General features: G+C 33.2%; 2 protein-coding genes and 1 pseudogene across 7 annotated transcripts; 1 reads left to right on the forward strand and 2 right to left on the reverse strand.

Moving 5' to 3' along the window:
• The window catches only part of LOC140955635 (uncharacterized), a 121,835-nt pseudogene that overhangs the window by 36,057 nt on the left and 58,335 nt on the right, over nt 1-27,443 (reverse strand).
• LOC118036717 (pentatricopeptide repeat-containing protein At4g14850) lies at nt 6,674-9,697 on the forward strand. The gene is made up of 2 exons (XM_035042517.2): nt 6,674-6,924; nt 7,234-9,697. The coding sequence occupies exons 1-2, from the start codon at nt 6,841-6,843 to the stop codon at nt 9,439-9,441; spliced, it is 2,292 nt and encodes a 763-aa protein (XP_034898408.1). The 5' UTR covers nt 6,674-6,840; the 3' UTR covers nt 9,442-9,697.
• LOC118036687 (probable ubiquitin-like-specific protease 2B) lies at nt 18,830-27,100 on the reverse strand. 6 transcript variants are annotated; one of them, XM_073409222.1, is made up of 17 exons: nt 26,827-27,100; nt 26,275-26,591; nt 26,112-26,184; nt 25,982-26,031; nt 25,120-25,302; nt 24,965-25,001; nt 24,275-24,383; nt 23,832-23,888; nt 22,953-23,084; nt 22,476-22,676; nt 22,330-22,385; nt 22,163-22,256; nt 21,427-21,517; nt 20,818-20,937; nt 20,047-20,472; nt 19,883-19,901; nt 18,830-19,785 (listed from the first exon to the last, which is right to left on the reverse strand). In XM_073409222.1, exons 1-17 carry the CDS (start codon nt 26,888-26,890, stop codon nt 19,082-19,084), a joined length of 2,733 nt encoding a protein of 910 aa, XP_073265323.1. In that variant the 5' UTR covers nt 26,891-27,100; the 3' UTR covers nt 18,830-19,081. The 6 variants fall into 6 exon arrangements, with proteins under 6 accessions (XP_073265323.1, XP_034898361.1, XP_034898360.1 ...); XM_035042470.2 differs by having other exon boundaries at nt 24,965-25,040; nt 26,115-26,184; nt 26,827-27,098; XM_035042469.2 differs by having other exon boundaries at nt 24,965-25,040; nt 26,827-27,097.

Here is a 27,443-nt window from a genome sequence, read left to right on the forward strand (position 1 = left end):
TTCTTCTTAGGCTTTGGGTTGTTATTACTTATTTAGGTCAATTGTAAGGGGGCCTCATATAAGTTCACCTAAGGGGGGGTCCATTAGGGTTTTATTTAAGTCTAGAGTTAGTATAAATAAAGGCATAACCAAATATGTAAGGGTTACGCAATTCAAATTAATAAAACTTCTTGTTTGCCACACTTTATGTATGTGTGTGTTGGTGAGATAATCTCTCTTCCTTGGTTCTTTAAAGAGTTGAAAAATGACTTATTGAAGAACAACTGCTCGTGGCATCATCCTTTTACTTTTCATTCATGATGCAAATCTCGTGATCACGTTGTCACACAACCCACAATCAAGATTGAGATTTGATCCCGGAAAATCGAAATAGGTCTGATAGGAGTATGACACAATGGAAACTTGTTCCAAGGCACCAACACTATTGGAATAAGTAGAATGACGCCACGAAGCCACTTAATCTTCGATAAGTTAGATTTAGTTCGTTCAAAAACTGAAGAATGCAAGAATCACTCTCACACATTAAAACTAAAAAAATTCAGAATAATAATTATCAAAGCTGCCAAAATTTTGGCTAACATGAGTTTAAACAATTCTAGAAAAATTAACCCTAATGAACCCCTTATGTAGACTTGTATGAGGTCCACTTAAAACTGGCTCAAAACCCTAAACTAAAAAGCCTATAACTTAATCCAAACAATCTTTGGATCCTGGCTAAAAACAAAGTATTAATTAAGCCCAAACAAGCCTTGGGCTGTAGCTATCAAAATAAAAATAAAGCCCCTAATATTAAATCCTTGTTCTGCCATGAGAAGAAGAGAATGGAGTAAAATATTACAGAACTGATTCAAGGCTTATTTATAGCCTTCCATGCAGCCCCTTAATTCTAGAAACAAAAGGAAAAGATAGCCACCCATGTTGTTTCCAAGTTGTAGTAGGATTCTTTTATTTCCTTTGTTGTCCTCACTTCATGGCCCAAATAAGGTTGTATTGGGACCCCTCTTGCATATGGATAAGATGTACTAGGGTCTCCTCTTGATACTCCAATGGACCTTTTAATTCTGACTTGGTGAAAACCTTCAAAACCAATGCATTCAATGCCTCTTACAATGTCTTTGTCTTTGACCAAGTTATTGGACCATTTGGAACATGTAATGGGTCCTTGCTGGTGTTCCTAGGCTGGTCCAGATCAGTTCGCAAATCAATATTTGTTGGGTGGGGGTTTTCGTTTTTAGACTGTGTTGGTGCCTATGTACAAGTTATCTTTGTGTCACATTAATATCAAACCTGATTTACTTAACTTTCTGAAAATTTGATGTCTTGGCATGTGGGTTGCGTGACCACGTGATCACAAGGTTCGCATTAGTGATCATAGCTAAAGTTTTCATAAAGAAACTTTTTATAGGTTTAAAGGGAACTTTAAGGGAATACACACACACACACACACACACACACACACACACACACATATATATATATATATATATAGTTTTTTTTAATGTGAAAGGGATAACAAAGATGACATTCCCTCAATTAAAGCACAAGCAGTTAAAACGAGTAAATTTGGATCTCATTTAGTGTAATGGTTTGGACTTGCAAAGAGCTATATTTTGTGAGTTTATGACTACCGAATCCACTACATACCATTATGTATACAACTAAAATATAGCCTTAAAGACATATAATGTGGATGACCGCAATTGTTTTTCAACTTTCATATCATTTAGTTCAAGTTCGTTATCAGCTTAAAGTAGGGGTTGCTTGATTAATTAACTTATTTTCATTGCTATAAGCAAGATGCCAAAATACTAATTTAAGCAAACATCGAATTGTTTCTAAATAAGAAGGCAACTTTAATTTTTTAGAATTGTTTTAGCCAAGAATTTTCACAAAACCAATTTGATTACAACATTTTGAATGAAGCCATGAGATCATGTGAAGTTATGAGGGTCAATGTTTCTTGGTCTAAAAAGGGTAAGGTCGCCCATTAGTGTCCAAGTGAAGCACCCTGGAGTTTGACCTTGTTTTCCATTAAATTTATCCAAGCATGATTAAAATAAAATGTCAAATACCATTTTTATAACAAAACACATCTGCTAATTTAAAAAAAAACAATGAGATAAAGAAAATTCATACTTATTTGAAAGGATATAATACGATCACAAAACATATGGAAAACATACTTAAAGAAAAGATAGTTTTGATATTTTTCAGCAAAATATAAAATGATAAAGTTCAATAATAATAAAGTTGACAATGTAACACTCTTTCTTGGGTTCGTTTCCCCCAACAATATTTGTATCTTATCAACATTCATCGGGCCCACCCCTTGGATAGGTCCACACACCACCATATCTTGGCATCGCATGGAAATAAGCATTGCAATCTAGATTGTCGCCTAACGTGTGTAGTACACTCGTATGGACTACCATTTTCCCAACCATTTTTCTCTTTGTTCTATCCTTTTCATCTAGTTCTAACTGACTCTAACAACTCGTACAGGTCAATTTGAGTCCCATATATTATTTATTTGTTGTTCAAATATTTTTTTATTTTTTTATTAATTTTTGAATCGTATACGTATGTTGACACATATTTTGTTCTGAATAAATTTACAATGTATTCATACTTTTTGTTTTTTTATGTCCAATTATATTAATTTAATTTATTGGAATACTTTTGTGGTTATTTATAAATGGATATGCTTGGTAAAATAACATGTATGCATAAGAGGTATTTTTATTGTAAAATCAAACAATAGTTTAGCTTGCTATAAGTAGGATATTATAGGGTGGTTTTCGTCTTCACTTTTAGCATAACTAGCTCCTTACTCAAAAACCTATGAAGATCAATTAGAGTTTCTAGTAATCATAAAACCAAATAGCGACTTCTTCTCTCATTTTTACTCTTTTCACAATAATCAGATCACTAAAATGTCCCCCATGACAAGAATAACTAAAAGGTTTAGGGGATTTTCCTATTAATGTAAAAACAATTTTAGTAGTAATTTTTTTTGGATAACTAATATGTTCTCCCTTATATATTAATTATTATATACCCTTTATCATCATGTCCACACCCTCCCAACAAATATGCTATAGAAAAATCAAGTTATTGAATGCAAATATAATAACCCATCACAAAAAAAAAAACCTCTTATGCACTCTCAACCAGGGATGACAATTTTACCTGAACTTGATGGATGTTGACTCGAACTTACCCAAATAGGTTGGAAGATTTTAGACCCAATCAGGTTTGGATCAAGTTTAGGTAAAACCTAAAGATAAAAAGTCAGGTTTTGGGTTGGGTATAGATATTGGTCTACTAGACCCAAAATAAATAAATAGCCTTAAAGTTTTTTTTTTATATAAAACAAATTACATGCATATCAAGTTAATCATGTACTAAATATTGTAAAATATTTCATTCAAGTTCGGGTTATGGATGCTCGATGTGTACTCGAAACCTAATTGGATTGAGTATAAAAAATCCATATCTAGTCAGGTTTGGATAGTTATTTTGGGTTTAGATTCAGGTATAGATAGTACAAAAATAGATCCACGGGTATCAGTTTCCATCCCTACTCTCAACCATTGTGATGAAGGTTTTGGGTACCTTCTAAGGCTACTATTTTGGAGCCCACAAGTTCAGATGCTAATTGTTATATAAAGATAATTCATGAGAAAATTGATCACACTATTTTTATAAATTGGTAAAATTACATAATAAAAAAAGAGGCAATATTAACAAGGTTGCAAGCATATATGATGCCAAATTTCCTAAATTTTACAGTTTATGTATTTTGCGTATTGCAACTCTACGGTTTCGTGCTTCAAGTATCATTAAAACTTAAGATCGAATTTGGTTTAGGTTGATTATGTCAAAGTGGTTAACTTTGAAATGCTTGCAAAGAATTGAGCATTCTAGAAAAACCTTGAAAAATGGTAGTGACTTAATCTATTAACATTGTTATACGATCCAAGTAAGGTCAGATTCAAATTATAACATATAATTTTCTATCGTCTAGTTTTACATTATTGAACATAACTCCAAATCAAACCATTAAATCGAGCTGAAACTTTACCAAAAGATCCCAGAGATATTTGTCTATGTTGGGGTAAACTTTTAGGTGAATTGGAGTTCTAGAAAGACTTGAGATATAAGTTAGAACATGTTGCATGAATTTTGTTATTTATTTTCTTTTGACTTGTGGACTTTCTATTTGGTAAATATCATTTTCCTACAAGAATGTGACATCTTGTTTTGAGAATTTTCTTGTTCTACAAGGATCTTTAATGAGTTGCAATATAATTTCCAAGTGTAACAAATATTCATTAATGTTCCAAAATCTTGTAAACATATAAGATCATGAAAATTAATGTAAGTATTTACATTTTACAACTATACTAACATAATCAATATCATTAATCCATTATACAAGCACAATAATATGTGTCATCTCAATTTAATAGTTCCTTATCAATCTTCTTTTTCATTAAATATATTATAGTATTGTCATCACACATGTAACAACTCCATGATTTAACATATGTTTCAAGTGTGACAAGGATCTTTAATGGGTTGCAACATAATTTTCAAGTGCGACAAAGATTCATTAATGTTCCAAATTTTTTTTTCTTACACGAATTTCTTATTTATCTTAGCTACACAAGGAAAGAAGGGCTAGTGGTATTTAATGACATATTGGTTTCTAGGATCATTTGGTAGATAAAGACTTAGGACTTATGGGCTTTATTTTTATTTTTTGTTAGCTACATCCTAAGGCTTGTTTCGGCTTAATTAATACTTTGTTTTCAGCTAGAATTCAAGGCTTGTTTGGATTAGGGTTTGGACTTACTAATAAAGGCTTTGACTCAGTTTTTATAAGTGGGTCAATTTTTCCCACAAGGGTAAATCTATTAGGGTTAATTTTTTAAAATTATTTAAGGACATGTAAGCCTAAATTTCAGCAGCCATTGATGAATAATACTTCTAAACTTTTTAGTTTTAACATGTGAGAGAGATTCTTGCATTCTTCAGTTTTTGAATTAACTGAATTTGACTTATAAAAAATTAACTAGTTTCGTGACATCATTCAACTTCATTTCAATAGTGCCAGTGTCTTGAGACAAGTTTTTATTATGTCACACTCTTATCAGATCTATTTCAATTTACTGAAATTAGATCTCAGTCTTGATTGTAGGTTGTGTGACTATGAGGTTCGCATCACACTATAAAAGGAAAATCCTATTTGGTTGAAGCAAAACTTCAAACACACAAGTTGAATGACAAATCACTCTTCTTAATTTGCTTTATTTGCTGCCAAGCAATGCCTACCTTATATATATACTCTAGAAATTTTGCCAACTCTAATTATCAACTGATAACTTCAAATAAAGTCTTGATTTGGAGTATGAATACAAAAACTAAAAATTTCAAAAAAGACATAATAATACATTTCTTTTACATTTTTATAATTTACAAATAAAGAAATAATACTACATGCCACATAAAATGCTCTTTACTCTAGCAAATCATATATACCTAAGTGGAGAAATCAACAACATTGTAATGAATGTGTGATCCCTAGCTTTTGAAGTCATCACTTAAGAACTCCGAATTAATTTCTATTAAAATACAAATTAGAAAAAAAATACAAAACCAAGTCATAGAATATAATATTTAGACATGAAGAGTAAGGAATATACCTCAAACATACCCCCACATAAAAATCCATCACAACTTAACCCTTGAACTGTAATCTATATATACAACAAACATATTTAGGACACAGGAATACTATGATAGCAATACATATTAAATAGATCAAACAAATTTTCAAAAAAACCATTGCTTACATTATTAACGCATGTTGGATGCTTGTTAAGCAACTATGATTGTTGTAACAAGGAAAATTTGTTGTTTATTGTGTAATGAGATGATGATTGAATAAGATATGGGTTATATATGCAAGCTGGTAATGGCAAAAAATTAGGGAGAAACATAATCCCTTACAATTAATTAAATTTTTTTTTTTTATCTAAAATCATAAAACCCTAAAAAAAAGTTAATCAAGACCCTAGATAAAAAGCAAAACAATAAAAAAAAAACCCAACCTTGAACATACTAAAGAAAACACAATTTTACACAACAAAGACCAGAGAGCTATGGGCGGGAGAGATTGAGAAAGGATGTGAGCAGGGGTGGGATTAGAGGTGAGGAGGCATGCAACCACGTTAGTGAGGTACTGATTTAGGGCTTGAGAAAAATTTTGCTTTGGTTTTTTTTATTTGATTGGTTTTTTTTTTTTTAACACATACAAGTTATAAAGATGACAATGCATACTAAATCAGGCCAAGATAAAGAAGTGAAATAAAAATTAGAAGTCCAAGCTCAGCTCCAATAGATTCGTTGAATTTTGTTTTATAAAGTGAAAGTGTATTTTTTTAATGGAGATTAAATCACTCTTATTTCAAACCAATTAAAAATAGATTCTTCATTCAACCTGGGAAAAAATCTTGAAGGGTGGTGTCAAAACTGGCAAAGGTTTTTCTTTTTTCTTAAAAAGGAGGAGGTTTTATTATTTATTGCATGTATTTATTCTTAAAATTTTATTTTATTAGCCACTATTTAGCGGTAGAAAGTCAATAGTGGCTAAACAACAAATGAAAGAAAGGCGAGGGACTTTAGTTGCAGCAACTCTCTCTTCCCTCCACAATTCTATTCTATCCAGTCCGCCCAAGTTACTATAGATAAAAGAAAAAGAAAAGAAAAGAAAAAAAGGAAAGACTAAGACCAACAATAACAGTCTTGTTCATCCATTCCCTTTTCTCCAAGGCCATGGCTTCTTTGCCCTCTGTTGCTATCACTGGCACTCTCAGGCTTGGAACTGAACTCAAAAAGCACCCCTCTGCCACCGAAAAGGTATTGCTGTAACTCTTTTCTTTTCTTTATATATTTTAAATTCTCTCTTCCTTACACATAGCCGTATTGATTTGTTGAAGATCATGTATGTATCAAACAACATCTTTCTGGTGTCTTTGCTTTACTGTTGTCTGTTAGTGGATGGAAATGATAATTTTACTTGCTTTTTGTTAAGAGCTAAATAAATATTAGTCTTTCGTTCCCAATGCATTAAAAAGGTTGTTTTGATGTGTTTTAATTATTAGCCAAATACTTAGCGTTTCCTATTCTCGCTATTTGCTGACACCCGACTGCATCTGTAAATCTCAGACCCCTAACATTTCGTATCAGAGGAGTTCTATAAATACCCAATCAGATGCAAATCTTGAACCATTCAAGCCTCTGGAGTTTCACGAAGCGCTTTCATTGATAAAAGAGGGTGAACAAGTTGAGTCCTCTTATTATGTTCCTCTTTTGCAACATTGCATAGACAAGGTTTCGGTTCCAGAGACTGAAATGGTTCATGCTCACGTGATAAAGACTGGAACCCATGAAGAGTTTTTTGTTATGTCATTTCTAGTCAATGTTTATGCAAAATGTGGGGTTATGGTAAATGCTAGAAAAGTTTTTGATAATTTGCCTAGAAGAAATGTAGTCGTGTGGACAACTTTGATGACAGGTTATGTTCAAAATTCACAACCTGAGGTAGCTGTTGAGGTTTTTGGAGACATGTTAGAATCTGGGTCATTTCCTTCAAATTTCACCCTGTCAATTGCTTTGAATGCTTGTTCTTCTCTGGAGTCTATCACATTGGGGAAACAGTTCCATGCCTTCATTATTAAGTACCGGATCAGTCACGACTCCAGTATTGGAAATGCACTCTGTAGTTTGTACTCGAAATTTGGCAGCTTGGACTCTTCGGTTAAAGCTTTTCGTGAGACTGGAGAAAAGGATGTAATTTCCTGGACGACGATTATATCTGCTTGTGGTGACAATGGCAGAGCAGGAATGGGTTTAAGACTTTTCATTGAAATGCTTTTTGAGAATGTTGAGCCTAATGACTTCACACTAACAAGCGTGTTGAGCTTGTGCAGCACAATACAGTCTTCAGATCTGGGGATGCAGGTTCACTCATTGAGCATTAAACTTGGCCATGAATCAAACCTGCGCATCACAAATTCTCTTGTTTACTTGTACCTTAAATGTGGATGCATTGATGAGGCAAAGAATTTGTTTAATAGAATGGAATATAAGAACTTGATTACGTGGAATGCAATGATTGCAGGTCATGCTCAAGCAATGGATCTTGCGAAAGACAATTTTTCAGCACAGCAAACTGGAACTGAGGCACTCGGCATGTATTTGAAGTTGAATCGCTCTGGCAGGAAACCTGATCTATTCACCTTGTCAAGTATCCTAACTGTATGCAGCAGGCTGGCAGCCTTGGAGCAGGGGGAACAAATACATGCCCAGACTATTAAATCAGGGTTTTTATCAGATGTAGTTGTTGGAACTGCGCTTGTGGATATGTACGACAAGTGTGGGAGTATTGAGAGGGCAAGAAAAGCTTTTTTGGGTATGTCTACAAGAACATTGATATCTTGGACCAGCATGATTACAAGTTTTGCACGGCATGGCCAGTCTCAGCATGCACTGCAGCTTTTTGAGGACATGAGGCTAGCTGGATTCAGGCCAAACCAGATCACTTTTGTGGGCGTTCTGGCTGCATGTAGCCATGCTGGAATGGTCGATGAAGCACTTGAGTATTTTGAAATAATGCAAAAGGAATACAAAATTAAACCAGTAATGGACCATTATGGATGCTTGGTTGACATGTTTGTGAGGCTGGGTAGACTAGATGAAGCTTTTGATGTCATCAAGAGAATGGATGTAGAACCAAACGAGTTTATATGGTTGCTCTTGATTGCTGGGTGTAGAAATCATGGGAATGAAGAACTAGGGTTTTATGCTGCTGAACAGTTACTCAAACTCAAGCCCAGAAGCACTGAGGCTTATGTCGTGTTGTTAAATATGTACATCTCTGCAGAGAGGTGGGAGGATGTTTCTATGGTGAGAAGATTGATGAAAGAGGAGAAAGTCGGAAAGTTAAAGGACTGGAGTAGGATCAGCATTAAGGGAGAGGTTCATTCATTCAAAACAAATAACCGGTTGCATAACCATAATGCAGAGCTGCATACACTATTGAATGATTTGGTTGACAGAGCAAAGAGTCTCGGGTACGAGCAGTTTGAGAATATGGAGGTAATTGATGATGAGGAAGAGGAAGCCGAAGAGAAGGCATTCTCTTCTGCTGTTTACCACAGTGAGAAGTTGGCAGTAACATTTGGGTTATTGAATACGCCCATTGGTGCACCAATTAGGGTCATCAAGAGTGTCACTATGTGCAAGGATTGCCATGATTTTATGAAGGTTGTATCATCACAGACCACTAGACATATCATCATTAAAGATGGGAAGCGGCTTCATAAGTTTGTTAATGGACAATGTTCATGTGCAGATTCCCATGGTCTTCTTTGACATCTCCATTTGACTTAGTGGGATTAACTCTATTTTTTTTTCTTTGGCTGTTTGAAATTTCATGAAAATTCATTTCGTCTGATATTTTCGAGAGCTCTTGTAGTAAAACAGAAATGCGAGAACATTTGATTCGTGACAAATGTAGGGCCATTTTTTCATTCACCAAGACATACAATTTTTTTATTATGCCATGGTATGTATTAAGGTATACCAAATATATGTATATATAGATATGTTACATGTTATGACTACAAAACAGCATTGCCATGGTGGACCTCGCGTGAACAAAGCTTTACTCATTAAATAATAATAATAATAATGAATAATAAATAAAAAAATCCAAGCTTATATTTTCTATCTTTCTGGAACATCGGAGAGGCTGAGGTGTTAGGTGACATCAAAGGAAGGGTTATGTAAGCTACAACTGCATGACCTCGGGTGCAACAATGCATAAACAGCAGTCTGCATCAAAATTTGCTTGATTCATCGGGTGGTTTCCAGATGATATCCGTCAGGATTGCTACAGAAGTTCTTGTAGAACTGCATAATGAAAAGCACATCCTTCTATACAAAGAAACAGTTTTAAACGAGGAGAGAAAAAGTTATCTTCTTAAGAATGACATGCAACTACTGAGTACCAGCCCTGCAGCAAACACATACAAACACAAACTGGATAGCCTCAACTGAACTTAGGTATTCAGCTGCATCTCCAGTAGCTCTCTGAATATCTACCATTAAAAAGGTTGGAGCAACTTCACATACCTGTAACCATAAAATTAACAATAATAATTGTGATCAGTAATCAGTAGACTGAGGAATGAAAGCACCTGAAAGATGTATGGTGGAATTGGAGTTGAGAAATGACCAGCCTCGATGTGGATTAGCCTATCAACCCTAAAGATCCAATTCACATTTCAAATGAGCTCATCACAAGGTCTCAAGCGAAGTGATACTTAAAAGTGTATTTTTATCAAGGTTTTATATCATTATTTTACACTTGAAGTATCAATAACTCCTTAGTTAGAGTATGTTTTATAATAACATATCTAATAATATAAAATACCTTTAATTTATAGTAAATATTCATTTTAAATGCAGGCCTATCACATAAATCAAGGGATTGATTGATGAGTTTAACTAATGAATTTGAGAAGACAAAGAGAGGGTTAAGCTCAGAAAAGAGATGTTGGTTCAGTCCAAACTGGAACACCATTCGGTTTTTGGATCATAACTGGAGCTATAGAACTTGAATTTAGGTCTGCTTTATATGGATGGAAGCTAAGACATAGACCTAAAACTTTTATGGGAGTCCAAGATTCAAAAAGGTCATTTTCAAGTTCAAATTGTAGAAACAATGGAAAAGTCTGAATCTGTCCTACAACCTAGACATTGTTCAGTGTTCAACACATATCTCGAGTTCTAAAAGTCCAAATAAACCAATTCTTTTTCTATTGGAAAGCTGAGATAATTTCCTAGAACTTTCATGCAAAAATATGTTCAAATTCTGACATTAGTAATGACGTTTTGTTTAGACAATAAGATAATGATTGTCACTAAGTCAAGATGTTGCCACCCACTCAATAATTAGTCATTAAATCAATAGTTTCAAATTTTAGCTTATAAAATGAGGCATTTGTCATGCATTTAGGATCTTGGTTGTTCAAATCAAGATCTTGCTCTTGCTCTCTTTATTTGTATTTTGTAATGTTCAAGTTTTATTCTATGTTATATTTTCCTTAATCTCTTGTTTATGCTTTTCATTTCCTTTACTATACTTATATAATTATGATTTTATCTTGTTTATCTATGTTTCTCTTCTTCATTATGTGTAGTTAAGTTTATTATGTCAAGGTGAAAAGGTTTCACTAATGGTTTTAGGATAAACATAATATAAACTCAATATGGACTACAATGCTTATACCCTAAACAACTTGCTATTAACATGTCTTATCATTTTTATTTTATTAATTCTTAATACCTTGCTTGTTAAATGGTTAATCTAGATTTATGTTGTATAAAACTTGGTATAACAAATGCTTGACACTTTCATAGCCAACCGTATGGTATAACCTACACTTGTGCTATTAAAGGAACTTGAGTTGTTATTAGCACAAGTTAGCATCATGAATTTCTGATAATATTTAAAAGTTTGGTGTTACTTAAATAAGATAATTAATATGATCATGTTAATAATTTATAATGAGCTATTAATGACAAACCATCCGATTGGAACCTCCTTTGTGTGTGGTTTCCAGTTGAGTAATAAAAAGAGTTTATATTATACTTATTTAAAATACTATTAGTGGATCCTCTAACATTGACAATTATTTTTATCATTGTTTAATCTTCACATTAATCTTACATCTCAAAGTCCTCTTTAACTCATCATCACCATCATCGTCTTCGTCGTTGTTATTGTTGTTGTCATTTATAATTTATATAGTTAACTTTGTTGTGGTTTGACCCCGGTCTTGCCAGGTTATTTATTACTTCGACAGTCCTACACTTGGGAGAAGACATCAACTTTTTAATTGTGTCAAGTTTTTGGAGTCGTTGCTGAGGAAGGTAAATTACTGTATAAATTATATATTTTATTTTATTGTCCTTTTCTTTTCTTTCCTTTTATCTAACTTTTCTTTCTTTTCTTTTGTTTCCTTTTTCTTTTCTTTTCTTTTCTTTTCTTTTCTTCCATTTCATTCTCTTCCTACACGTGCATGAGTGTTTGGTCACGTACATTAAGTGGCAAACTTTGTAAGATATCCTCATCATTTTCAGAAAATATAACCGAAAAAGATAACTAGTCACTTCATAATGAGAATAACCGAGTTAAAATACTTAAAGACCACATGAATCCTACAAGAACAAGTGCACCCTTATGTATAGTTTTCCTTCCTGATGCATCTCACTTCAATTTTAATGATGCGGATTAGCCCAACACCAAGCGTAATCATGCCAACGACCCATTAGAGGTGCCAATTGGGCCAATCACAAAAGCTAGGGCAAAGAAGCTTAAAGAAGCATTGAATAAGCTTGTTCAAAACTTATAGAGCAAGATGAACCTTGAGGGGTTTAGGACATTAAGGAGCATGAAGGACAGCCTTTAATTCATCTAGTTCAGGTCCAAGAAGAGCCCAATTCGTGTGGAACAAGGGGTTGATATGTCCGGCCCAATACCAGCCTTATTAGGCTTGTTTTTTTCCCCTAATGCTACAAGGATAAAAAGCCAGCAATTTATTCTCCTAATTATGTAAGGAAGTTGGCCATATCTTATTCCTAAAGAGGGGAGGTGTAACATCCCCCATTTCGGGATAAACGACAATCTCATATCAATCGAAATAAAACACTTAATAATTTTTTTTTATATATATACATATATGTTCATGATACCGGAATGTCCGAGGTTATTGACATGAATTTATTTACACTTCTAATAGTTCACATCTCCTAACTAAATTCCTGACCCAATCATCATGGGTTTTCAATTTCCACACTTATACCCACTTTTATCAACCACAATATTTACGATATGCATATATAACAAGATATCATTATGGATGGATAAAAATAAATAAGTATAATTACATCGGCATAAGCATGATTACATGAACTACATGGTTACATTCATTCAGTCTAGTTTAAACATTAATTATACAAATTAAGTTATACAAACATTTTCATATTTACAAACTACAAGGGTATACTCCCTAGAAACTAGATTACAAGAAAAGGAGCATAAACTAGGACCTACTCTTGTCGTGCATGGGATGATCCTGAAACAAAATACATATTATTGAAAGGTGAATATTACAATAAATATGACAACATGAACACCTAACAATTTAACAAAGTAGCATGTATTCATAGTTTATTTGCCTCTCCCTTCTAGCTTTCTTTTATTATTATTATTATTATTATTATAATCCCTTCATTGTCCAACTATTATTAATTGTTCCCTCTATCACTTTCAACCTTCATTATAGACTCTATGAGAGATTGAACATGATCATTTTTTTCATTTTGCTTATCACATTACCGATACCAATATCACCGGTACCATCACCATCACTCCATATGACTCATTCCAAGGTGATCCCTCTTATCTGGGATCCTAACATACACTAAATGTATGTTAGCCCATACATGGTGATCCCCTTTCCCAGGATCCTAACATACACTAAATGTATGTTAGCTCATACATGGTGATCCCCTTTCCCGGGATCCTAACATACACTAAATGTATGCTAGTCCAATTATGGCGATCCCCTTACCCGGGATCCTAACATACACTAAATGTATGCTAGTCGATACATGGTGATCCCCTTACCCGGGATCCTAACATACACTAAATGTATGTTAGTCCTTACATGATGATCCCATTACCCGGGATCCTAACATACACTAAATGTATGCTAGTTTACGCCTTAATTCGCACTTCTCATATTTCCTTTGTCAATGATAATTTCATCATTTGGCAATTTACACAACTTTTTACCTTGAATACCCATACATTCAGAAATGCACATTTCACATTGGTAATATAAATAAATCATGGAAATTAACTAGGAAGTATAGAATTTGCATATAATCATAGTGCGCATTCTATTACTGATTATTCACCATTTGATATTGTTTATGGCTTTAATCTTTTAATATCATTAGATTTGATTCCTTTATGAATTGATAAAAGGGTTAAGTCTTGATAGTAATAAAAAAAACATAGGTTGTAAAAGACTTACATGCAAAGATACAACAACAGATGGAGAAAAAGAATTAACATTATGCATTCAAGGCTAATAGAAGACTCTAATTAGTAAGGTTTAAACTAGGAGATTGGATTTGAGTGTATATAAGGAAGGTCAGGTTTTCTAAACATAGGTGATCAAAATTGATGCCTCAAGGAGATGGTCCTAATCCAAATCATAGAGAGGATTAAGGACAATGCATACAAAGTGGATCTACCAGGTAAGTATGGTCTTAGTGTTATATTTAATATTTATAATCTCTTTATTTGATGTTAGTGATGATTCAAGGATGAATCCTTTCAAAGAGAGAGGGAATAATGTGATCCAAACAATAACAAGATATTTGTTAGAAGTCATAGTTGGTCCAGTTACAAGACGTAGGACTAAGAGGTTCAAAGAGGCTTTTAATGGACATCTTCAAGAAACATGGGCTAAGGTGGACTTCAAGAAGATATTAAATAACAAAGTGCAAGCCTTGATTAATTTAATCCATGCTCAAGAAGGGCTTGTAGGTGGGCATTCAGATATTATAAAAATATTACAATAAAAAGATTTGAATATGCTCATTTTGACATTTCATTATTATTTTGGTCATAACTAGAATTACATAAGGAATTTTAATACGATTATAGCTGCATTGAAAAATAGACATCCATATATTTCCATTGATATATGGCATGCCTTCTAATTTATTAATACATGATAGTATTATGCATTTGAAGTTAGGCTTTGACTCTGCTATTAGATTATGAAAATGACTTTAGTCTTATTTAAATTAATTGAGCTATTGTTTATTTATATTTTATTTATTGTTAGGAGTTATAAAGATATTAGGGTCTTTATTTAAATTTGGGCTCATTGAATTATTATTATTATTTATTATATTTATCCATATGCATTAGGGATATTCTATTAGACTTAGAATTCTTTCTAGTATAAATACTTTTTTGTAAAATCTTTTTGAAAAAAAAAAAAACTAAATTTAATAAAGAAATTGATACTCTTGCTATATTTTATGTGGTTGAGTGATTTTCATCTTAAACTCTTGATTAAAGTTACAAACTCTTCGAATGATTTATCAACTTTGTTGTGATTTTATACTGTGTTCATGTCTCTTTATAGATTTAAGGTAGGAGTGATTATTGCATATAACTTTGGTTCTCTAAAGTAGGTTTTTGTTGGGTCAAGTTGTAAATTATTCAAATATGATTTTAACATATCTTAGGAGATGTCTCCATCATCACATCTTCTACCTCTTTTAGGCTCTTAAAGGTGATTTAATCTTGACCAGCTTTATTTATGGCATGGTATATTAAGAGAGATATATATTATATAGATTTTAGTTGCCTTTCTACAAAGTGAAGATTGTAAGGTTTGTAAGAACACTAATTGTTCCTTTATATTGGATATTTCAGCAACCCATAGTAAAGATCCCTACAAGCTAGAATGCTTCTCATAATATAAGCATTTTTTTTTCTTTAGTATATGCCCTAGGATTAACCATGAATTCATAATTTCTTATTTCCATTGCTAAGTAGGTTTCCACATCCTTCTAAAAAGGAAAAAAAGAAATTATGAAAATGAATTTTTAATAGGCTTTCTCATATATAGATAATTGTAAGGTCTAATGGGTACCAACATTGTAGAATTTGTAAAAGTATAAGGTCATCTATAATTGAACACCATTTTAACAAATAATGATGTCTTTAAAAGATTTTTGACTAATTCAATTATTTAGGATCACATCAAAACCCAATAAGAAACTTTTGGCTACCCTTTTTTTTTTGGTCAAAGTCAAACAATGATTTTATAATTTTTTATTTAGGTATGGATTGCAAACCATTACCTTTATATGAATTGGCCCTAATAAGGGGTTTATATCTTGTTAATGATGAATTTTATGCTTGTTTCCAAGTTCAAATTGACTAATTTAAGGATTTATTAGTGAGAACTCTAGAATATTGAACCGTTTCCTTAAATAAAAAGAAAATAATAACCCTCTACATAAAGAGATCATGTAGCTTTCCCAAGTTAAAAAGGAAGCTTTAAAATTTTTTATTTATTTTTTATGAAGTTATTTTGATCTTATGATCCACGTCATAGGTTTAATATGTTAGTCCGAATTGACTTAAGTTATTTTTTGTTTTTTTTAATTAATATTTTTTATATTTCATCCTTTAACATTGGATTTATTAGAAACTGGATTTTATATATAAAAAAAATATATTTACTTTCTATAAAGGTATCATGATCGCTTGACCTAAGTTACAAATTTGGCATGTTAACTCTAGTTGATTCAAGTAGTTGTTTTTTTTTCTTTTTTTAATTTTTTTTTCAATTTCATTATTCAGCATTAAATTAATTAGAAATTGACTTTCATAATTTATTTTAATTTATTTTCTATAGGGTTATTATAGTCTCATGATCCAGGTCATAGATTTAATAGGTTAACTCAAGTTAATTCAATATATCATTGTCTTAAAATTAAAAAATAAGAATAATATTCAATATGTCACCGCATCAATATTTAAAAAATAAGTATCATCCATAAAATACATTAAAATTTGAGCTCATAATTAATTTTGTTAGAAAACATATTAGTAACAATTGAAAAAAGAAATATGTTGAAAAATAATTTATATAGTTACAGCGCAGCGTGTACCAATAATTGAGTACTTACAATATTGCAATCTGAAGCAGCTTTGAGTATAAGCAAATGCCTAAGTTCTGGTGCATTCTACTCCTGCAAATGCAGCACCTTAACAAACGCATAAAGAGAGATGAAAAATGTTGCGTGGAGAGAAAGCAGAGCGTACGGAGAATAGAGGTGGATAAGATGGGCTCAGTGGGCCGAAGAGATGAGGAAATAAAATGGGTTGAAGCATGACGAAAAGCCACCATTCTCGGTCGCTGATGCTGCTGTTTATTAGCTGATTCCTATTAGTAGTGGAGGAATGAACTCCAATTTCCATTCTCCGATTTTACAATCATCACTGAATGCATTTATTGGTATTCATTTCATTTTTTTAGTTGAATTAGAGAAATAAAAATAAAATATAGCAACAATTAAATATGTTGGATGTCTTGTAATGTTTTTTGGTGTTCAAAATATAAAAAGGAAAGTAGAGATTGATTTTTTAGCTTTAAAATTATGCTTAAAAAGTGTTCGTAATCGCTTACTGTTGATACAGAAGCCAGCTTATGACTTGCATATCATGGTTTGCCTGACTCAATATGTTATGATATTACCCGATTGTTATTCATTAATTACATTTAAATAAAAACCCAAAAGCTGGACTATTCATCGAAGAGAGGAAATTCATTAAACCTACCATTATGAAATTTTACCGTGAGCAAATCTATTCATATCCATGGAGTAGTAAATACATGACGAGTTCAATCAAGCTTTCTTTCTTCGGAGTACTAAAAGCATATGATCCTATTGGAATTTGAGTAAACCGTATGTTCAAACTGGGATATTCATGTTGAATTTCTTTACAAAAACAAGAAATGGTAAAATATCAGATGCAAACCCTGTTTTACCCATTTACATTTATTTTTTAAAAAATAATAATCTAGAAACTCGTGTATTTACATGTGGAAGATATACTCTCATTTTATTGAACCTGATACGATCTAGCCCGTTTAACTTTAGCTAGTCTAATTTGGAGATATAATAATAAATGTAATAGAGAGTTCATGTTGAACATCAACAATCCAACTTGTTGCAGCTACAATGTCTCCGATTTAATTTCATTGCTCTTGCTGGTTACGTCCAGTGTAATTTCACTCCTCACTGGTTAGCTGCAATTACAACAAGATTCAGTTACATAAGCAACTCTACACTTAGCTACCGTAGTAATTTTTTTTTTTTTTTTTTTTTTTTTTTTTTTTTTTTTTTTTTGCTTACCAAAAAAAAAGTAATTTTTTTTTTAAAATAGTTTTATGAGAAATAAATTTATAAAAAATAAAGTATTTTTTTTGTTTGATAATGTTATAGAAAATAGGTTAAATAAATATTTTTCTTGAAAAATAAGATGATAAATAATTTATTAATATTTTATTTTTATTTTTATTATTAAGTTTATTAAAATAATAAAAATCAAGTCTAAAAAATAAAAAAAATTGAAAAATGAAATTAAAAAAAAATAATCTAATTTCATAAATTATTTTAAATAAATAAAATAAAAATCAAATTTAATAAATAAAAATTTTCATTTAAAAAAAATATAAACAAAATTAAAGTTGATATAAAATTAAAATTTTAAGAAATAAAATTAAAAAAAAAATCAAAATAAAATATAAAACCATCGAAAGGTTAAAAACCAAGTTTAATATAATCAATAAATTAAAAAATATTTTCAACTTGTAAAAAATATTTTCCACCCAAAAATAATACTTTAAATAAATCAAACCAGACCTTAAATAGTTTCCAGTTCTGTACGAGAAAAACTTCTTATGCAAAACTTAATACATGAGCAAAGTATAAAGAAACAAAAAGGCTTCAAGTTCAAATATATTCCGAGTAGCAGGGTTCATTGCACCCATATCAGGCAACATGCAACAATTGTGGCATGTATTCAATTCAGGCAACAATGTCCGCATCTATCGATCTGTTTGATTATATATATATATTTGGGATGGTAGGTAATAAGATAAAACCTTTACTAATCACTAACCACCAAGACAAACTGCACCTAGACAATTTTCCTACAGCCGTCCGACAGTTATTGTCAAAATAGAGACGTGACACTATTCACAGAATGGTACATCAACATCTAGTTAGATCCCAACACATTATTATGTTAACAAAATAGGGGGGGGGGGACTCCTACTCCAGCCTAAATCACAAATGCAGATCCTTTGACAGGCTTCTGGTGATTCCTCCCTCAATTTCATCAGGAGGTACGCCTGGGCCTCTTTGCAGCTTGCTGTTCATCTGATTCTACCATCATCACATCATCACCAATCGTTTGCATATCATTCTCAATGCCCTCAGTCTTTTGCAAATCTTGATGCAATCCATTCTCTACCAAAGCGTGGTCTTCTTGCAATGATGCAGAAAATTTTTCCTGACAAGTAGCAATGTTGCCATTTTCTTTGTCATAGCGAATCCTGTCAGTGTCATCAATACCTTCAAGGTTATGTATACCTTCAATTGCTTGCATATTATCCCGAGTGACCTTTTCCTTTTCCAAATCTTGATTCAACACAATCTCTACCAAGTTGGGGTCTTCTTGCAGTGATGCTGAGAAATTTCCCTGACAAGATGCAAGGCTAACATGCTCACTGCCATCATGTATCTTGTCAATCTCCTCAGTACTTCTAAGGTTCCAAATACCTCCAAAGGCAGAATTCTCAAGCATCTCGCCAGAGGCAGAAGCAAGGCTTACGGTCAAACACCCTACATTTTCCATCAAAGGAGATTTTCGTTGATCAAATTTCTCTTTCTGACAAATACCTGCATCTTCCTTGGCTGGAAAATTTTCAATGATTCCTACATCTGAATCATCAGAGGCACAGTCTGATGTTTCTGAAGATGAATCATTGTCATCTGCTTGCAAAGAAATCCCTGGATTCCAAGAATCATCAGCTCCAAAACCTTTAAAAGAACAAGATATAGAACCATCTTGAGGTGTTATTCCTGCAACTTGCTGAAAAAACAGTATCTCCAGAAGGGAAATACATAAACTGCTCACCAGTTTCAGTATCATCCTCCTGAAAAAACGAAAATATGTCATGCATATAAGATCACAAGAGACTGTTGGTAAGGCCTCTTTTTGGCTTTCAACTGGCAAAAACAAAAAATTATAAATCACATACTCAATAAACAATTAGCTAGAATAATAGATAATGCCAATACCTCTATCTGTGACCTAGTACCATTAAGGTGGTGATAAGACGATGGCTGGTCAAAGGATGGACAATGTGCAAGTAATGATCCAGCAGCAACTTCCGGATCAAAAAATTCCCTGAGAACCAGGCCAGGATCATTAACACAATGAGAATTCCTCATAGGTGATACTCCCAATAGAGTAATTTCAATGCCCTGACCATGGCCAGAGCTTGATAAATTAACACGACAAGCTCCATCAGGAGAGTATCTGTCTGAAACAAGCTCCAATCCAGATTCTTTCCCATTAATTTCAGGGAAATTAGACTGTTGTTCACTGCTGCAACCACTAGAAGAAACTTCCCGAGAACAATTTTGAAGCAGCTCAGAGATTAGCCTCTGGATAAGTGTACGCTTGAGAGAAGCTTCAGCAGGAGGAAACCAATCCCCATTAAGCTGTTCATTTGAGGAAAAAATAAGAAAAGAAAGGGAAGTAACTGTGTGACTAAACATCTGAAAGAGACAAACAAATATGCAATTACAGCATCAATGTTCAAGTAAAGCAATCGATGCATATTTCAGGCCTTTGGGGTTGCATTGCTACATATAAATCAACAAAGGGTTAATTATCAACAGCATAGTCCAAGGCCTAGGAGCGAACCAACTCCCATGCATTGCCAAGATTTCTGTTCACTATCTTGCAGAATACAAAATGCACCTTTCTACCATGTGCAGAACGCTAGCTTTGGGAAAATAGAAATACAATAATATTCAGAGAAACAACTGATGGATTGAACTTACAAACTTAGTAAACCTGTTTATTCTGAATGGACTAAAATTCACTGGGGCCTCTACCAAAAAGAGCTCCAGATAATGAAGCAGGAACAGGCCACAATCAAATGAATTTTCCTGCTGTGGCAGCTGACATGACCATGAACAAAACATCAGAACAATCACAATAAACCCACCAGGATCACAAAAGTGTGTGTCAGACAAACACATACATGCCAAAGCTTATAATATAACAGTGCGACAAATTACTGCACAGATACATACTCTATATTATCACATAAAGCAACACAAAATTGAAAAGAACTTCAACTGAATGAAATTTAGCCCAAGGAAATACTCTCCCCTACTCACTAGATATCATTTCCCATTTACAAGAACACGAGCAGTTCCAAAAGCTTAAGTGTTGGACTCGTCTGATTTTGCAAGTCAAATGAAAGGGAGATCATGATCTATAATGTATGTGCAAAGAGTTGGTGCTAATAGGACCTGTGAAATCAGCCCCCTTCACATTTTCCCTTTTCTATGTGCCCGGGTAACTAAAGATAGCATCTATTGGAACAGCTCTGTAGCAATCCACTCTTGAGTAGTTAAATTAATTAACTAAGACTAGGCAAATACCTCAAGTGGGACAAACCGCAAATTCAAGAATTTTGAAGACATGTCTTCAGATGAGCCCTTCTGCCTCTCTTTCCATTCTTCCCATAAATAACTTCAGTGCATGAAAGTGACATACAAATAACAAGAGGTTGCTTTCAGAAAATTATAAAATAAATTACAGGTTGTCAAGGAAAAGGATAATAGAGTATGAAGAAGAAAAGGTTTGCCATAAAACTTGTATTGTTATACATGACCAAGATGATGGATGAAAAAAAAATAACACCGCATGTGGGCACGAAAATTAGCTTTGTTTGATGTGTTGAATGCTATAATCAACAACAGGAATAGCCCAGCCCTTAAAGCACTTAACAAGGAAATATTTTGCAATTTCAGTAAGTACTTATCATAATATATCATTCCGTGGCTCTGCTCAAACTGTACTAATCTGACAGAACACACCTGGCATTGATAGCAATTTAGATAAAAGATTGGCATACAACTACCTTTGGCATGTGCAAGACAAATTGAAGCAACATGTCACCCAGTCTGATGGGGACTGAAGATGGACAACAATGAGAACTTGGGAATTATTATTTGATTATTTAGGAATTTAAATTTGTAGGATTACTAAAAATTCCTTCAATAATCAAATGCCAATTCCCATTGTTGTCCATCTTATTCCCCATCATAGCGTGTCTAAAAATATACATGTGCAGATATGTTGTCAAACAAAAGGTACAATCAAGTTAATTTATACCTTTGAACAAGATTTTTGAGACCTGCATGAGTTCCTTTGATAGGATCCATGTGCAATATACATGGTACTTTGACAGATATTTCTGTGTCTTCATCTGAAATATGATGCAAATATATAAACACTAGGCTGATGACCACTCAACATCATGCAATCCACCAAGAACTAACCTTTCACACCAGCTATTTCACCCGGATGGCATATTACTAATAAACTCCAGTGAAGACTGTAATTAAAACAAGCATACAAATTACACCAGCGAAGGATTTATAAAATCACAATGTAAAAAAGAGAGGTTGTTTAACTATTTTCTTACTTGAAGTTTACAGGAATGAAAATGTAGTCTTTTCCAAACATATCCACTTTTCTGGTCCATTTATGGACACGTAAAAATGCAGCTTTGCCATCTTTCACATTGGATGGATCTTTGTCAAGATCAGCAAGCTTCCTAAAGAAAAAGCTATTGAAAAAATGGTATCTTTGCTTCTCCTCAGATGGAATCTGATTCTTCAAATACCTGCCACCCAATCATTTGATTTCCTTTAAATGCACATTTAAATGTAACCTATAATAAATTAAAACAGATGTGGAATTTTCAAATAGTAATGGATTTGCAAATATAAATAATCAATCCCCTCTTCTTTTCAGAATAACCTCACAGAAACAAGTTATGTGACAACCTTTACATCCTAACTACTAGAAATTGACTGGTTGAAACTAAAAGAAAAAATTGTTGTAGGCAAATAAAGTGTTGAAACTAAAAGAAAAAATTGTTGTAAGTAAATAAACCTACTTAATGTAAAAGTCAATGATTGTATCATTGATGAAAGTCTCTGGTTGTAATAGATCAACATCTCTCTTACTAATAGAAACTGCATCCGAGTCCTCTTTTGGATAGATAACATCTTCGAACTCTGAATCAAAACTGCAAAATGCCAAGATTATTCAGAAACTTGCTATACCATAGATCATACACTCGTGCAGATGTGATGTATTTTTACAACTACACCATCTTTTTGTCCTATCAGTAAAAAATTTACATACCCCAATTGTACAAAAGAAGCACAGATCCTCTTCTCTAAAGAATAAAAATCAATGGATATGCACACCACTACAAGCACATAAATAAATACTACAATTATAGAAATCTTGAATCTTCATGTAAGAGCACATTCTGTCAAAGTGGATGAACTCGGTTAGAAAAATCCATCAAATTTTTCTTACAGTGTTTTCATAGTAAAATATGTAACTCAAAGAACACTTCATTTGGAGGCTTTTGGGAAGAGCTTGCATTTAAATCCTCTTGAACAATAATAAATGCTTACATTGTGAAAGAAAAGAAGAACACTTAAGCCCAAGCGCCACTGATCTACTGCTTCAACGATCAAGACTAATATGCTACCAGCAATAGAAACAAAATCCATCCCACTAAACCAAAGATGAATTTGTTTTGACTGAATCTTGAGATGATAGGAAAGATCAAGAACTATACTACCTAATTTACCTTAAAAAGACATTAATTTGACCTACAGTTCATGCAATTTGATCCACAAGTAGAGAACATGGAGATGTGAAACCACTAAGGAAATTAGAACTAGCAGATAAAAGAGGTTAGATTGCTAGAGAATCAAGAAATACATGTCATTGCCCAACACCTAGGGGGTTATCACACCTGGGAAAATAGCGCCTCTGTTGAAGTGAGTCTACTCCATTCATTGCAATATCCATGCTACAAGCAAATGGATAAAAGAACAGGCACGAAGAGTTAAATGATAAGAAAACAAGGGGCAATAACAAAAATTCACAAAAAAAAAAATGGACGGAGAGAAGACACTTCCAAGCCAGCCTTCCTCAACCTTTTGAACAAAGTAATTCTTAGCATACCAACAGGATGCAAAAATCCTAAGAGTTGTAGCCATACAACAAGCACGTTTTTAGCCAGTAACAACTGGCATCAAATGGAAAGCAAAAGAACTTATTTAATGGGTAAATCATATGTTAATTGGAGGCACTGGAAAAAGCCTCCAAAAGCAATTTAAGTATGAAGCATGGCAAATTATATGAAAGCTAAATTGTAATAAATGACATCACATGCAGGCAATTCAGAGAACTTACTCATGTATAACGCTCAGTAGAGCTGAGTACTTCACATTCAGATATGTAATCTCTTCCCATTTCCTAGACCAATTTGGCTCAACAACCACAACCTCCAACTCCTCAACACCTACACAGACAAATTAAATAAGTAAATTAAGAGACTTAAATCCAAATAATAAAAGCAAGGGTATCTTCTAGAAACCAACCAGATTAAATATTGAAGCTAATACAGCAGAAATTTCAATACTAAAATTGCTTCATATTCAGTATTTCTGATCAAAACTTCTTACGAGCTCACCATTGTTAAGAAATAGTGTAAAGAACTTTAGTCTTGTATGATACAATCATACCAAAAGGTAATATGGAACTTATCAGATTGATGAGTTCAATATTGTGGCAATTCCACTGTATATATATCACCAATTTTGCAAATTTGCAATTATGGCATTTGTGTGTAATATGTCTAAAATATCAGAAAAAAAAGAAAGATGAATGTTTGCATAAAACTTGAGGGGGGAACTGGGAGGTCAGCACAAGTTGCAATTAGCTGGGGAACTTTTCAATACTTTTGGCTGTTGACGTGAATTTCCATATGCATTAGGAATCAAATGATACAGCATATGAAAATGTTGCGACTTGGAGTTATACAAATTACAAAAATAAGAGGAAAATAATATGCAAGCACTACACCACTTCAAGGCGACTAACCTGACATGCCTTGTGTGTTATCAGCTTGTACTGCATCCTTTGAAAGTATGTGAAGCTTAATCATTACAGTTTCAAACTGAACACATGATAAATACAACTTAATAAGCATGCTTAAATATCACAAGTTATAATCCCATAAGGTTGCTAGAACTTACTCTTTGAATATTCTGAGACTCAATACTAACAATTTCATCAATTCCTGTTTCAAAGCTAAAGGTTCCTTCATCTCCATGAGCAGTTGTACCATTAATTTTAATGCCACTGTAAGAAAATGTCACCATCCCAGTACAATATTTACCCCGGTATACAACATAATCAACAACAATTCCAATGTCACTCTGCAAATTGCACAAAAAACACTTAATTAGTAATCTTGAAGCTTTTCTTTCTGAAAAAATGTATATGAATGGTAGCCATCTTGCTCACTGAACAATATACATAAATCAAGTAGGAAAAATATTTATCCCCACCAAGCCAAAAATGAAACAGATTGAAAGATTGATTTTGAAACATGAAGCACATATCTGAGGTTCAACTTCAATATGAACTGGTTAGTAATCCCTCCAGAATGCAATTAGCATAGCTTAACAAGTAGAAGGAGAAACAAAACCTGGGTACAAGTTCAAAAAGGTGGAATGGCCACAAGTCAAGCAGTAGCCATGCAGAAAGCTTTGTAATGTCTACCAATAGCAGCTAAACAAGTTAACCCCTCAGATTCCAAGACACTTGAGAAACAAATAAAACTCAAAATAGGAGTCCAGGTATTAGGAGGACAGAGTACATATTAGCTAATTCAAGAAAAATAACACAAGAATAAAGACCCAGACAGCCGTTTAAGAACAGACTAAAATAAGAAAACCTGCAACTGCTAAGCAACTTCAGTTACTGAACACCTTGAAGCAGGTATAATATGCAAGGATAACAAATAGAGGATCTTTAAAAATAAGAAAATAACAATCTGTCTCATTTGTAATTCAGTATAAACTTGATTAATTCATGACAGGGGAAATTTTGTACCATTTCTGAGTAGCTGAAAGAATTGGTTGGTGTGAGGTCATTTAAAATAACTGTAATCATGCAGAAAAACACAGTAAGTTTTCACTTGAATGCCCACAATATCCAGGAAAAGAATATCATGAGAAAATACCACCAGCATCTGCAATATCAGGAGTGGGGCTTGATGGAGAACACTCCTCCATGTGTTCATCAACAAGCTCAGCCTGCAAAATTTTCAAACAAAGCAAAACGAGACTTCATAATCAATCTCATAACTGAAAACATAACCCAGAAGACGGGTGAAGCCACCATACACTGGACGGAGGACCATCTCTAAGACCACAGTTTAATTGGCTTTCCCCAAGTAAAGGAGCTTCATGGCATGAAATTCTTGTCACGTGTTCACTAAAAATCATTTTCGATTCAAAATCATCTACCGGAAAACAGGGGTCGTGTTCATGACTTAAAGATGTTAAATGGGGAGCAGCAGAATTTCCTTCTTCAGTGGTTAAGTCCTCTCCAACAGTTCGGGGCCGAACACGAGTAGCAGCATTATCACAGTCAATAGCATCAGCATCTACACAAACTAAACTAGAGGTTTCGTTTTTAGGAATACCACATTCCTGGGTGACTGGAAACACAGATAAGAGGATCAGTGATCTTAAACCTAAAATTAATCACCCAAAACATAATTTTACTAACGCAAAAAATTTTAACTCCCAATTTAAAATATTTTGCACCATAGCATAACTAGTTTCTTCTTCAGTTACATGATTATTACTATAATTTTCTTTCAAAGTGACCGCACTCGAGAAACTGGTACTTTAAAATGGCCGGATTGTCGAGGCTAGGGTTTTAGAACTTGCCTAGTATTTGACCAGCTGCTAATTCACCTATCTCTTCTTCTTCTTCTTTGAAATAGTTCTTCATCGTAGCGATCGGGAGAGATCGCGATCAACAGCAAGTGAGTCAACAACCGAGTCAGTTAATTAGAGAGATTTTTTGCGGACACAGTCACGTTTCAGGCTTCAAGGGTTTTTCACCTGTATCGAAGATCGACTGAAAGAGAGACCGAAATTTTGCAAAGAGAAAATAATACACCAATTAGACGGGAAGGCTTAAAGTGTTAGAATTGGGATTCGTGATTCACGTGCCACTTTAGAAAATGGATAGCACGCGTTAATCAGTGGGAGTTCTGTTTTTGTTTTGGTCTGGTGTCTAATCCGGATGGCAAAGGGGACTTCCAAACGGTTAAAAAGAGCGTGTGTTTGAGCTTTGTAGCTAGTAAGTAAGAACAGTTCTATTAAAAACGTGTAAGTAATAATAACAGTTTGATTTGTTTTGTTGTAGTTTTTGTGATTGTAATTTAAAAAAATTTATTTTATAAAAAGTAATTTTAATTGAAATTAGTTTGATAGATATTTTTAGTATAATATTTTAAAAATATTTTTGAAAAAATTTTAATTTTTTTTTGTTTTGAATT

Source organism: Populus alba, chromosome 5 (genome assembly GCF_005239225.2).
Source record: "Populus alba chromosome 5, ASM523922v2, whole genome shotgun sequence".
In the NCBI taxonomy this organism is placed as follows: domain Eukaryota; kingdom Viridiplantae; phylum Streptophyta; class Magnoliopsida; order Malpighiales; family Salicaceae; genus Populus; species Populus alba.

Excerpts from the sequence above, each read along its gene's own strand:
- LOC118036717 (XM_035042517.2), top strand. The coding sequence starts at position 6,841 with ATGGCTTCTTTGCCCTCTGTTGCTATCACTGGCACTCTCAGGCTTGGA. Across the intron at positions 6,925-7,233 it reads ACCCCTCTGCCACCGAAAAG|ACCCCTAACATTTCGTATCA; the intron begins GTATTGCTGTAA and ends TGTAAATCTCAG.
- LOC118036687 (XM_035042469.2), bottom strand. The coding sequence starts at position 26,890 with ATGAAGAACTATTTCAAAGAAGAAGAAGAAGAGATAGGTGAATTAGCA. Across the intron at positions 26,185-26,274 it reads GAGATGGTCCTCCGTCCAGT|GCTGAGCTTGTTGATGAACA; the intron begins GTATGGTGGCTT and ends AAAATTTTGCAG. Across the intron at positions 22,677-22,952 it reads ATCATTGACTTTTACATTAA|GTATTTGAAGAATCAGATTC; the intron begins GTAGGTTTATTT and ends ATTGGGTGGCAG.